We start from the raw sequence: 13,333 nt of genomic DNA, 5'->3' as shown, positions 1-13,333 counted from the left end.
GTGAGTCCATGTGTTTTCTTTTGCACACCCTCTTCCAAGGGGGCTCTTTGGTGGGAATGCCCGAAGAAGCCTCGGAAAGGGGGGTGCTTTGGATTACTGGTCCCCTGCAAAGGGCTGGCGATGGCTGAGTATTGGGGGGGAACCAAAGGCGGAGCTGACAGAGGAGGATTGCTAGCCGCCAGCACCCTCTCCATAATCCGGAAGGCGGGCCCACCCGAAGAGGGATGGGAGCCCGGAACCGAAGAGGACTGAATCGGAACCGGGGTCACACCCCACTCTGAATGGCCTCCCTCTAAGACTGACATTTGAGAAGGGTTCAGTGCGGAAATAATTCTCAGATCCGAGACGGGAACCGAGAAGGGAATATTCCACCCACGAAGCAAGGGGCTGAGTAAGATGAGCTGTCGTCGGAAATGAAGCCCACCAGGACTTAGATGCTTCCAGCATCAAAGCAGTCGGTGCCGAAGGAAGGGGTCCTTTGAAAGCAATGTGCAAGGGGGCCTCGGGACCAAAGATCCCCCCATCAGGAGAATATGAAGGAGTCGAAGGAGGAAAAATCCCAACACCCGGAGCGGAACAGGGTCTGGAGATTCCTCTTGCAGTCAATACCTGATCCACGAGACGAACGATATCTATTTCGGACATGCTCCTGGTAGACCTAATCGATATCCCGGAAGGGGATTCAGGCCGATCCAGAAAAGGACTGTAGGGTTGCCCGGCAAACGGGTCCACAGAAGACGAATATCTGGTCCATGATAATGAACTCAATGGAGCCGAGGATTCTGATTTCAATTGTGTAAACGGTAAAGTCGGCACCGAGAGGGAACTCGGAGCCGAAGTCACAATCGGGGTAACAGTCAAAATCGGATCCGAGGTCGTCGGTGCCGCAGCCTGTAAAGGCGAGGTCGGTGCCGAAGTGCCCCGAACCAGACAGGTCGGAACCGAAGAAACCATTGGTTCAGTAGTCTTCGGTGCCGAGCCCGGTACCGACAATTCAGACTTACCAGAAACTGTGCTAGGTGCCAAAATCGGTGGCACCGAGACAGCGAGTCGATGCTCGAAGGAAGATCTACCAGTCTTAGATCGATGATTTTTGCCCCTATCACCATCCGGTGAAGAAGGGTTTGAGCGAGGATGCTTCTTATCCTTGCCTGGAGGGGTTGAGACCTCTGCAGAAATAGCCTCAGAGAAAGGAGAGGAAAGCAATCCTCTCAAAATCAACTTGTTGCACTGTTCATTCAATGTCCATTGACTAAAACTCACACAAATATCACATGGGAGAGTCGCAGAAAGATGTGAGACGCCCAAACAATAAACACATTTAAAATGCAAGTCACTGTTAGGTAATTTACCACTGCACGACATGCAATGTTTAAAACCTGAAGTACCCTTTTTCTCAGACATACTAACACTTGTTCAAACAGAGAAAGGAAGAAGAAAAAGAGCCAGACTTCCAGCAATGGTATGAAGAGTTACCACAAGGGTGATAAAAGTAAAGAAAAGGGCAAGAAAATACCAACAATGGTAAGAAAAAGGAATACCTGTGGGTACAGCTAGACTATAAGAAGACACTATAAGAAAAACTTTTGGAAGAAATACAAGTTTGAATAATTCAAAACTACTTAGCTGGAGAGCTTGGTGAAAATGCTGCTATATGGCTGCGCGGCAAACGAGATCTGGGGTATGGGATGAAGGGCATTGTGGGTAGTAGCGTGGCTTGAGAGTTTGGTGTATGCTAGTCTGGCATTGGCCGACTCGGTTCCGAGGGTTCGTAACCGTACCCATCAGTGAGGAATGGAAAAAGATTAACAACTTCAGATGATCTGTTTCTTACCGTAGAGGGTATCTGAAGTGAGATCATAAGTTAACATTTAGATTTCAGAACTGTGATTTTCTCCCTGCAGTGACAAGCTTGGTGTCCTTTACAGAGGCCCAAACATATGTATATGTTATTGTATAACAACCCTGCAGCTTTCTAATGTTTTGTGCACCAAAGTGATGTTCTGTTATTTGTTTTGTTGATGCTGTATATGATTATTTTATATGAAACCATTTCCCCTTTGTAAAATGTGGTGTTTCAAAAGATACAACACAGTCATTAAAATTGTAAGGAAACTAGTGCATGTATCCCGAAAAGGAAGGATTAAAAAAGTTACATGACAGAAATGTGAATGCACCTCAGTGGAATCTAAAGGAAAGGGGTTTAGATACAAGACATATATAAAAAAGAAGCCACTTGTGAAGTACGGTCTCTGTGAAAACAAAATAGCCTTCTTGAGGAGGCAATGGGCAAAAAGCCAGCAGTGGAATTCACAAATGTGGGAGTTAAGCTGAAGGAGGAGACACTGGTCATCTAACATCAACAGCTGGGTAAGTCAACTGCCATGATCTGCAGTCAATCTATGGTTTCTGAATTTTTTGACATTGCAGTAACAGGTGGCTAAAATGATTTACAGACAAAGCATTCAAAGGGAGGTTGAGGGAATCAATCCAAGAAGTAAAACAGACAACTCATTTACACATTTGTACATTACTCTCTAGGTCATATTGACAAATGTGTCTGCCCTGCTTCTGCCTTTCCTGATAAAAAAGTCCACTTCTGTTACAAAAAGAAAACACAGTAAAAGTACACTTCATGTACACCATAAAATAATGGCACTTCAACTTTCTTTGTTTTAGATGGACGGCATCACAATGACAAGTAAAATCAGTTGCAGAAAGGCCTTCTACTTTACCAGTTTAGCAAATGTTCAGTCCCTTTTTTTAAGTAAAATTTACATCAGTGCAATATGAGGTAATTTCAATACTCTTCCACTCAAATTAGAACAGACTGGAAATGGTTTGCTTTAAGATACAGTTCGCTCAATCAAGTGTGCCTGAAGGCTGTCAAACTGGTTTATCCCACATTTCAACAGACACTACAGACAGAAAGGGACATCTGTGCCCTTGCTGTTGCAAAAGATTCTGAAATGTCACTATGACTTTACTTGGACTTCAGTCTGTGTATATAAATCCTGAAAGAATCTCTCTCTCTTCTGTTCCATAGCCTGAATAAACCTGCAGACTCTCTCTTCTCGTTCCTCACAGTACTTCTTGAGACACTCTTGCTTGTACTGAAGGTCTGCCTTCCGATCAGCATTCTGCTGCAGTAGTTTTAACACGTAGGCTCGATCTGCCTCTAACTGTTGTTGGATTCTCTCCTCTGCATGTAGATCTCTTGCTTTCTGCAGGAGGGAATAAAAACAGCCTACTGACTTTCATGATTTCACTCCGCATTCTCCTAACAAACATGAATTTCTGTTTGTTATCCTTGCAATATTTCACCTTTATCATACACTGGCACAAACTTTTATCAGATTACTACATCTCTGGAGTGTTTTTCAAGCAAGGCCTACATCCAATGTCAAATACTTCCCCCTTACACTGCCACAAACGTCAGTTAATTAAATTTGTGCAACATTTGTTTCCAAGGTCTGCATCTGAAGTCAGATGATTCTTCCCCACACAAGGTTTAAATACCACTAAAACTGAAAATTGGTTTTAGGACAAAGCTACTGTAGTAGTCCTGGATTTAAAACAAAACCAGTACTCATGACAACAGGAAGGAAAAGCTTCACAGAAATACAATAACGTGTTTTCAACCTTACAGAAGTTTCAAATATGAACAGTATTCATTTTAATAATTACACCAACACTATTCGTATTAATAGCACTGATAAATGGCTGTCATTATACAAATAAGGTATTAAAGGTCTAATAAAGTTCCTACAACCTGAATACACCACATTTCACGTGTTCACCGTTTAAGTACAGTACAGATAATATCACATATCTAGGGGTGTTGGTAGGCAGTTCGTTATGTACATTTCTTAGTTCTGTTCTAGTGCCCACGAAGCCAAGAGATTCACAAAGAAATGCTCCTGCAGCAGTTAATAAAGAAAGCATTAAGAATGCAGGAAAATGCTGCTTAAAGTTAATTTATTACTTGAAATATACTTTTTCACATATCTGGAGAATGAAAGAATGCTTTAATGATACTATAGTTTAGTGTGTACTTTTAATTTGTTAACTTTTTATTTTCTGTTAAAAATGCGTGAAATTGAGTTATACTGAACAAATAAGGAAAAAAGCTGCTTTAGTTGCTCAGCTTAAATTTACTGTGAGTCCAAGGTCTAGCCTTTAAAAGTGAGTACTAGCAAGTGAATGAGTCAAGGACAGAAGGAGAACACTTAACTTACTACTCCCAATACAGCTAAGGAAAGCTGCAATGTAACTTCCAGTAAGCCTTTTGACAGCATTGTTACGAAATTACAGTATACAAAATGGTGATATCTCTACAGCCATGCTTGTACAGAAATATAAATAGCAAACTTTTCAGCACAATCAGAGTTTTATAGTGGTAGCATTTGGATCTATGTGCAGCCATCAAATGAAAATTCACTCAAACGGCATTGAGTGAGAAGGAAAAAGTAACTAGTTGTCCGACACTTCCCAGTCTGCCTTTTCCCCACTGTAGTGCAGCTTTGGTATATACAGTTAGGTAAGTGTGGGGGGCGAAGCTACCTACCTGAGTGGGTTTGAAATACTTTGTTGTGTGAGATGGGAAAGTGTTGGACAACTAGTTACTTTCCCCGTCACATTCATTCGTCAAAGTGGATGTTTGGTAAGTGAAGTTTCGATGCTTAGGTTTCAATGTTTAGCTGTTCAATTGAATTTTCATTTGATGGCTGAATACAGACCTGTAACTTTCAATACCTTAAGTCTTAAAGTGGATTTTTGTGATGTTACCATAAACACATTATACATTTGTGTTTTTAACTAGTTGGCAACATATCAGTACCTGTTAAAACTACTGAAATACTATCACCCGTAATTTGTTCATCCTGCTATGAACTTTATTAAGAGGCTAAGGAAAGTACAGTTGTGTAAGTAAACTAGATATTCAAATGATCACTGTTGTAGTACCCTGTGGGTTATAGCCTGCAAAAGATAAGACAGCTGGCCAGCTTCCAAAGCTTCTGGGCACCTTCAGCACCCATACAATTAAGACAGCTTGAGTTGAGCTGACTAAAAGACAGGTGTGGGTACTAATTCCTTCAGAGCTTTCATGTCAACTGAGGGATGGAGGCTTAGCCCTGAATGGACATGGCTAGTAACAGTAAAAACAAATAACCATACCCCGATATAAAAAATTCAACAAAAAAAACAAGGGGGAAGGAGGGAGGGAGTAGCTCTTGCAGCAGTGATAATTTGAACATCTACTGTTAGGGTTCATTTACCAGCACAAATGCACTATGTTCATTATACTGATCAGTAGCCTATATGGTAGATAACCCTGGCTTACTACATTTGGGAGGTGGATGGAGAAGGGGATCCAGGAACCCCTTGGGAATGACCTTACCAAAGCTTGTTCTAGACATAGAAAGGGGATCTGTTTTGCGCAGAGGACCAATTTGCTGCTTTTAGAATCCACTCCTTTCCAAAAAACAACAGATGAAGCCAAGACCCTGCCTGGAACAGTTTTATTACAACAGGAATAACAAAAGGTAATAACCTGAGACAACCATGGGAAAACAGTATACTTTGACATAGGCTGTGGTTCCTTCTTAGCTTCATAAGAAATGAACAAACTGATCAGAAGTTCTGAAAGAGTTTGTTCTGTCAAGATAGTACCAGAGTTGTCTGTCGACATCCAAGGTATGAAGTATCCTTTTTCCCTCATTTTAATTTGAGTAAACTCAGATACCACTTTAGGTATAAAGGCGGGATTAGTTCTCAAGGAAGTCCTTTCTTAGTGAACAATGAGATAAGGTTGAGCCATCATAAGAGCTTGCAACTCTATCTTTGCAAGAAGATTATGAGCATTACTTATTATGATTATGAGTAAGACTTTTTCCCATGTTAAGAACCTCAAGTCAGTCTGATGATCTATTTCAAATGGAGCCAGTGTTAGTTTTTCCTAACACAAAGTTAAGATTCCAAGGAGGATCCACTGTTCTTTTTGGAGGCATCTAATGTACAGCCACTTTCAAAAACATTTTGACGTTCGACTGCACTGAAAGAGGGGCATCCATGCTGAAATGGCAGAAAAATGAACCTTGACAGAGGAGTAAGACAGGTCACAGGATAGTAACTCACACGAATACTGTAAAAACAGAAAAACACTAGAGATGAATGGTTGCTGGCTCTTTTGTTGGCAGCAATTGGAAGACCTTTTACATTTGCTAATATATCACTTTCTAGCAGCAGGGTTGTTTCTTCTGTTAATATCTGCTGCCTCTCCTTGGAAAACAGGTGCCATCACTCAGGCTATCAGCTGCAGTTGTTTGGGGTCAGGATGCATGCAAACACCCCTGATCTTTTGAGAGTAAATACAGTGAGGAAGGTTGTGATAATTGTCCTTGGTTATTTCTAGGAGGGAGTCCAAACACTGATCTTTGGAGCATCTTTCTGAATCATAAGTACCCTTGAAATCAGTGGAAATGGTGGACACACACAGAGAAACATTCCAGTCCAAATAAAAGAAAAGAAAAGGCATCCGTCTTCCAGGCCTTCTTACACTGAGTCCTGGAACAGAAGTTTGCCAGTTGATAGTTTAGAAAGGAGGCAAAACAAAATCTACTTGAGGTGTTCTCCACAGATGGACCACATGTTGAAGGATCCCCTAATTCAGTTTCCATTTGTCTGTCCTGGTTCTGCTCCAGCTTGCCTACCATACAGTTTTATTCAGAGGGGAAACAGGATGTTTGTAGAGTATGATTTGCTGTAAAGCTATATCCCATGCCAACATGGTTATTCTGCATAGAGAGTAATACCTAGGTTCTCCCTTGCTTTTTTTATGTACCACATCAATGTGACGCCTGTAAACATTTGAAAAGGTCCTAGACATCACAGATGATTCAGGGAGTTGAGTGCATTTGCAACACTTAGCATCTATTTTATGTTGCTGTGGTTTGAGCTGTCTTTTTTGTTGCAAAGACCCTGCACTTTTATGCCCATTAAAACTGCCCCCTAAAGCAAAGTCTGAGGTGTCTGGTGTGTCTGACTTTGCTGGAGCAGGAGAGGAGAATGGGAGACCTGAATTGTGAGAAATTTGACATTTCCACCACATGATCTTTTCTACAAATCCTAAGACTGGAAGACAATAGGTGTAGATGCTGAGACTTTACAGATTTAAGATACCATTTTAATTTATAGGCTCATAGGTTGTCAATAATGGCCAACAGAGCCCTTACAAGCCTACCTCACACCACAAACCATTTGAGTCCCAAGACTCATATGGGGGGAGGGTCATGTTAGTAGGCAGGTAGCTAAAGATTTGTGTGTGGGGGTATTAGTTAATTGACAGCCTCCATCCATAAGTGACATGGGAGTGAGACCAAGGGTAAATTTGCAATTTTCCAACCAATTGTCAAGGTTTTGTTTGAATAGGGTCAGTGATGAATTCTGTTACACACAGACGGGGAACCTATTCCATAGTGCAGGGATCCTTTGGGACACACATCTGGACCTCTAGCATGTTCTGTTTATGTCACAGGAGAAGTTCAGATCCCTGGAGCTAATGTTTCTGGTGCTGTTTGTTTAGCTCATGTGCAACAGATCCATCAGAACTGGGTCTCAGGATGCCCTGTAAGCCAGGCAAAGATCCCCATTCAGCAGCCTGTAAGAGACTGAATACAGAGACAGAGCCCTGAATTATTTTGGTGAGAAACCTTTGTGAGCATTCAACTGTTGCAAGTGTCTGGTTAGATATATGCCAAAGGGGGCACGTTATTCAATGACAAGTCTGATAATAGCAGATTAGAGTGCTACTTTATCTTCTTTGGACCTGAATGCCATAGCCTTCCCTGTAAATTGGTGACAAAGAATGATTTTCTTATTATCTTAGCTACACACTGGTCAAAGGCCAGATTACTATCTATATATGTTCCCAGATCCCTTACTACTGCATCAACTCTTATGGATGATTTATCGATAGAGTAATTAACTTGTGTTATCAATTTCCCAAAGGGTATTATAATGCAATTTTTGGCACTGAGATTTAGGCCATGGCTTTGGCACCAGTCATTTGTCTGTGTTAAACCCACTGGCAGGATGTTTGTGTCTTGAGGGGGGAATCTATAACTGTTCCCAATTTACAGTAATCTGCAAACTTGGTAAGCCAGAAGCCTTTAATGTTTGCCTTGACATCCGAGAAGTTGATGCCAAGCAGAAGCCTCCCCAGCACAGAGCCCTGTGGTACTCCACTGGTAACTGGTTTCTTGGTGGAAGTGGTTTCACAGACCCTGAATTCTTGGGTCCTGACTGTGAGCCAGCCGGCAATCCTGTGAGTTACATAAAGGTTTATTCCTAGCTCATAGAGTCTGTCAACAGTGCCTGAATGGGGTATTGTATCAAATGCCTTAGCCAGGTCAAGATATGCAGTATGGACTGTTTTTACCTCATCCACTGCTTTGGTGACCCTCTCAAAGATGTCCAGTTACGTAGGCATAACCTTGCCTTAACAAGCCAAATTGGGATGGGTCCAGTGTCTGTAGGTAGCCAATGTTCTTGTTTTTCATTTTTATGATAACTCATTCAATAGGTTCATAGATTCATAGGTTCATTCCATGGCTCTGCATATTAGGCTTGTTAGACTGATAGGTCTGTAGTTCCCTGGTAAGGCTGATGACCAATCCGCCCTTGTGGAGGGAAAGAATTGTTGTGGTCCTCCAGAACATATCCTGTTTCAAGGCTGTACTTGAGTCAAGTAGTCCTGACAGGTCATGTTTTAGACTGTTTAGGAGGCAACCAGGGATGTTGCTGGGACCTATGGAGGCGGTGTTCTTGGCTTTAGGGAGCTTTTCTAATGTGGAGTCTTGCCAGAGATATGAGAATCACTGATGCCATGAAACCTGGAATCCTGAAGTATTTCTTTGCTGAGACAGAAGTCTGTGTGGAAAACTTCAGCAACAGATCTAAATTTAGATGTTTTTTTTTTTTTTCCCTGTAGAACAAAACTTTGTAATGAGGTGTTCTGCAGGCATCCCAGAGAAACAATTACTTTAGGAAGAGTCAGAAAAGACTTCTGAATGTTGCTTTGGAATCTCAGCCTGTGGAGATCCCTTCCCCAAGTGAGCGATCCTGGACACTTTGAAAAAGACTGCAAAGACAAGCAAGTTGTCTAAATAAAGAAAAATATGGGTAGCCTGCATTCTGCAGTGGAATATCACAGGAGATGGACACTTTCTTAACCCTCTTGCAGCAATGCATAGCCCAAAGGTTAAGGCAGAAAACTGATAATGTGATCTAGACGCACACAACCTCAAAAAATGCCTGAAACCTGGATGAATAGGAATTTGATAATATACATCTTTTATATCTAAGAGCACTAAAACTCAAATGAGGAAAAAGAGGCAACAGGTTATGAAGTGAAAACATTTTGAACTTGGACATAATTACAAACTGATCCAGGAAGGAAAGATCCAATACTGGACTGGTTTCCATGAATATTCTTTCTTTGGCACCAGAAACATCCCTGAATAAAAACTTTCTGACCACTAAGGAGGAGAAACAGATTCTATTACCCCTCCACAGAAAGCATGTCATAAGACAGAAGGAAAGGAGTGTTTGATCTGGCAGATAACGAGGAATCCACTGAATAGGAGGAACAGTCTTAATGGGATACACTTAGGGTCATTTGTCTAAAACTGTTCCCAATGAAAGAAATGGTGATTCAGACTTTTGGGGAGGTTTAAGAGGCTGCTATGGTGGGGGGCAACATCCCTCATTAGACTATCATTTATTCTAGGGGTTTTTTTTTTTTGGAACCTCACTGACACTATTTTTTAAACGTTTGTTTACTAGCCTTCTGCTCAGACAGTTAATTTTGCTTTTTGCTAAATTAAGATAAGGGAGCAGAGGATCCCTTGGAAAACTTGGGGAAGGAGGGCTGAAAAATCTGAGAGATTCCCTGAATCAGCTTTCCGCTCTTATCTCATTTTTGATGACTTCTGCAGCAGAAGGTCCAAAAACTAGATTTCTGTCCAAGGAGAATTCAAAATTTCATTCTTAATATCCTCAGAGAGGTTCTGAAACTACAGCCAGACAAACCTCCTCAAAACAGTTTGAAGAGAAGCAGCAGGCACAACAATGAGTAGTGACTTGGAAACAGAAGAAACTAAATTACACAAAGAAAATACAAACTTCAACGTAAGGGCCTGACACTTTAGATTTCTAAAAATTAAAGTTGTGCAAGCACATACCTTCCACCCCAAACTAGTCAAAAGCCTTCCCATTTTTGTCAGAAGGAAAGGGATTAGAATTATCAAAATGTTTAGCAGCAGTTGGATTCACTAAAGCAATAGCTGCTGTGTCAGGTTTGGCATTAGAGTATAAAAACTTAAAAGATTGAATAACTTTAATTAATCTATCTACTTTTTTTTTTTACAGTCAGCAGGCAGAATGCCATGAAAATTGCAGGCTGGGACAAAAAAATCCCCCAAAGCAGACAAAACTGGAGGGATAGGTGAAGTTCTGGACATTCCAGTTGTAACAAATCATAATATTTTCTGAGGAATACAGAAATATCACTATTTTCCCACTGAAAACATTGATTTATCCTGGAAATAGTCTTAGAGAAACAGAATCCTTCATAGGGAGAGTTGGATACCATACTCTCCTTAGAATCTGAATCAGAAACCTGAGGAGAAAAAAATTAATTTCTCCCTTCACATTCCAAAACAGGTTCAATCTCTCAAACTTCTTCAGGGAAAGAAGAATCCCTTTTTCTTTTATCAGAAATACCTTTATAAGCAGGGCTGGAAAAGAGCCTGCATAAGACCTTGAGCAAAGCTAATAAATTATCCAATTTTGTTAATTTTCATTTTATCCTTGACAAATGGGTTTGGTTCCGATATCGGAGCCGACTCAGCCATTACAACAGCTCGTGGAGGGCAAAAACTCTCCATCTTCAACTTACCCGTAACCCCCCCCCCTCTAGATATCCCAAATCTTGTTTGCCTCAACTCTCAAGCTAACTTCATTTCTGGTAATTTCTTGTTAAGATTTTGATAGCTTCTTTTTTTCTAGAACAGTACATCTTTAAAAATACCTTTAAAAATATATTTTCCTTTTTTTTTCTATAGTTCTGTTCATTAGTGTACCTTCAGTATTACTGTTGATAGTCCCTTCCCATACACTTACGGGTATCAACACCATCATTGTTGATAGTTCCCTCTCCTTTTTTCTTTCTTTCTTTGGTAAATAAAGTAGTACTCTTCTTCTTTAGAATGTTTTGTTCAGTCTTTTCAGTACATGTCTGTGCACCTAAAACCATCATTGTTGATAGTTCTCCTTTCTTTCTCTTTCTTTCCAATTTCCTTTCCCGTCACTAGTTTCTCTGTCATCCTTTGTCATTATGACTGACAAACCCAAGGGCCCCTCTGGCTTTAAAAAATGCCAGAAGTGTGGCCACAAAATTCCTTTCTCGGACTCGCATCTCGTGTGTGTCTATTGTTTAGGTGCTGTACATCTTCAAGAAGACTGTAGCATTTGCCACAGCTTTAGCCACAGATCTCTCATTAACAGAAATAATAAATTAATCTTGAAGAGCTTAATTCCTTCAGATTTTGAAGAAGCCATATTTGCTGAAAACAGTAAAACTGATATTTCTTCCCCATCTTCATCATCATCATCATCATCTTTAGGAAAGACCAAAAACAGGAGCGCGTTGGTTCAGTCATCTCCTGTGGAACAGACTCTCAAGAAGTATAAATCCTTGGCTCCCCAAAGTACATCGGATCCGATGGATTCTGTGTTGGAAAAGAAGTCCTCTGTACCAACAACTGCTTCGGCTCCAACATCCTTGATACCAAAACCTTCGGTACAACAACAACAAAAAATTTAAATACTGAATCAGGACAAACATCTTACCATGCCTCCTTTGATGGTGACTTCCTCTGCACAGTCAGTTCAACAACTTGATTTGGCAAGGATAATTTATTTGCCATCTATTGACTCTCTTGCTGGCAAATTACCTGAGGTATTTTTACAAATACCTGAATCTCCTTCCCAGGCCTTTATCTGCTCCACCAAACGTCTCACAGAAGTTGATGTAGAGAGACTAGTGAACAAAATTCTGTGGGCAAGAGGAATTACAGAGCTCCCCTCGGCTCCAAACGCTTTGGGTCTCAGAACCAATTCAGCCTTTACTCCCTTAACTACTCCTCCTCTGAGGGTTTAGAGATGTCAGCTCAGAGTCATCTGGCACTGACTATATTGGTTCTGGTGACTTCTCTCCCCTTGGAACCAATTATTATCCTGAGTTCTTTGGCTCTATCAGATCCAGAGACCTCCCTGGGCCATATCTGTCCTGTTGCCTCCGAGGAGCCGGGTTTGACTCCAATTTTTTCGGGAGCTGTCCTTACATCTTGGAGCTTCAGCATAGCTCAGTTCAACCCCAGCTTCTGTCTTGGGGGTATGTCTCGTCAGAGCAGGGATGACCACGGTTCAGAGGCAGTCTCTCTCAGTTCTGGGCTCCCTTCCCTCTTTGGGGGGGGCCAGCCTTTCGAGGCAATGGAGAGGGCCTTGCCCACAGTGGTCTCTCAGTTAGTCCCTTCCACCTCAGAGCATATCCTGTACTCGCGCTCCCTCATTCGACCCATCTCTCCACTTGGGCAGCGAGTACTGAATCCACAGGTCCCACAGATTCAGATTCTGTCCTCTTTTGATACCTCCCCAGACTATCCCCCTGAGGAGGTTCCTCAGAAGAAAAAGTGGGAGAGGAAGCACTTAGATTCCCCACAGGAATAAGTCACAGAAGATACAGATTTTGATGGGGAAGGATCCCCAAGGTCACTCCTGATGATGTCTCCTTTGGAGAAATCTTAGAAATTCTGAAACAAAGTGCTGACTGGAAGTCTTAAAATCTTTCCTCGGAGAAGCTGGTGAACCTGCAGACTTTTGGTACTAGCCCATCTACCTCTTGGGTGACTCCGCCTGATAACAAGCTCATTCAGTTGATCTTGCAGTGGGCGTGGAAGGCACCAGACATCAATTAACCTATCCCGAAGACACAGGACAAAATTGTATTTATTTTTATTTATTTTACATTTGTTTACCGGGGAGGTCCAACTGGACAGAGCTGTCTGTTTTCAGCGGAGGCCCGGGGAGAAACTCTCCAGAAAAATTGCTAACATACTACACATAAGATATTTACACATTCAGTTATAAAAATACAGCAGACAATAACACATGATTACATAAGATATTTACATAAGCATAGAGATTTAGATAAAAGTAAAGCAGGTAGCAACATATGATGGTTGTTCATACAATATGTTTAGCAGAGATA

General features: G+C 41.4%; 1 protein-coding gene across 2 annotated transcripts in view; it reads right to left on the bottom strand.

Moving 5' to 3' along the window:
* Window positions 1-2,650: 2,650 nt before the first annotated feature.
* The window catches only part of DHDDS (dehydrodolichyl diphosphate synthase subunit), a 1,104,913-nt gene continuing 1,094,230 nt past the window's right edge, over window positions 2,651-13,333 (bottom strand). For both annotated transcript variants that reach the window (XM_044084203.1, XM_044084194.1), the window contains one exon: window positions 2,651-3,224. In XM_044084203.1, coding sequence (XP_043940138.1) covers window positions 2,976-3,224 — 249 coding nt within the window. In that variant the 3' untranslated portion in view covers window positions 2,651-2,975. The remainder of the gene's footprint in view (window positions 3,225-13,333) is intronic.

Source organism: Protopterus annectens, chromosome 1.part1 (genome assembly GCF_019279795.1).
Source record: "Protopterus annectens isolate FY-2018-M chromosome 1.part1, PAN1.0, whole genome shotgun sequence".
In the NCBI taxonomy this organism is placed as follows: domain Eukaryota; kingdom Metazoa; phylum Chordata; order Ceratodontiformes; family Protopteridae; genus Protopterus; species Protopterus annectens.
This window is presented reverse-complemented; position numbering and strand designations above follow the sequence as displayed.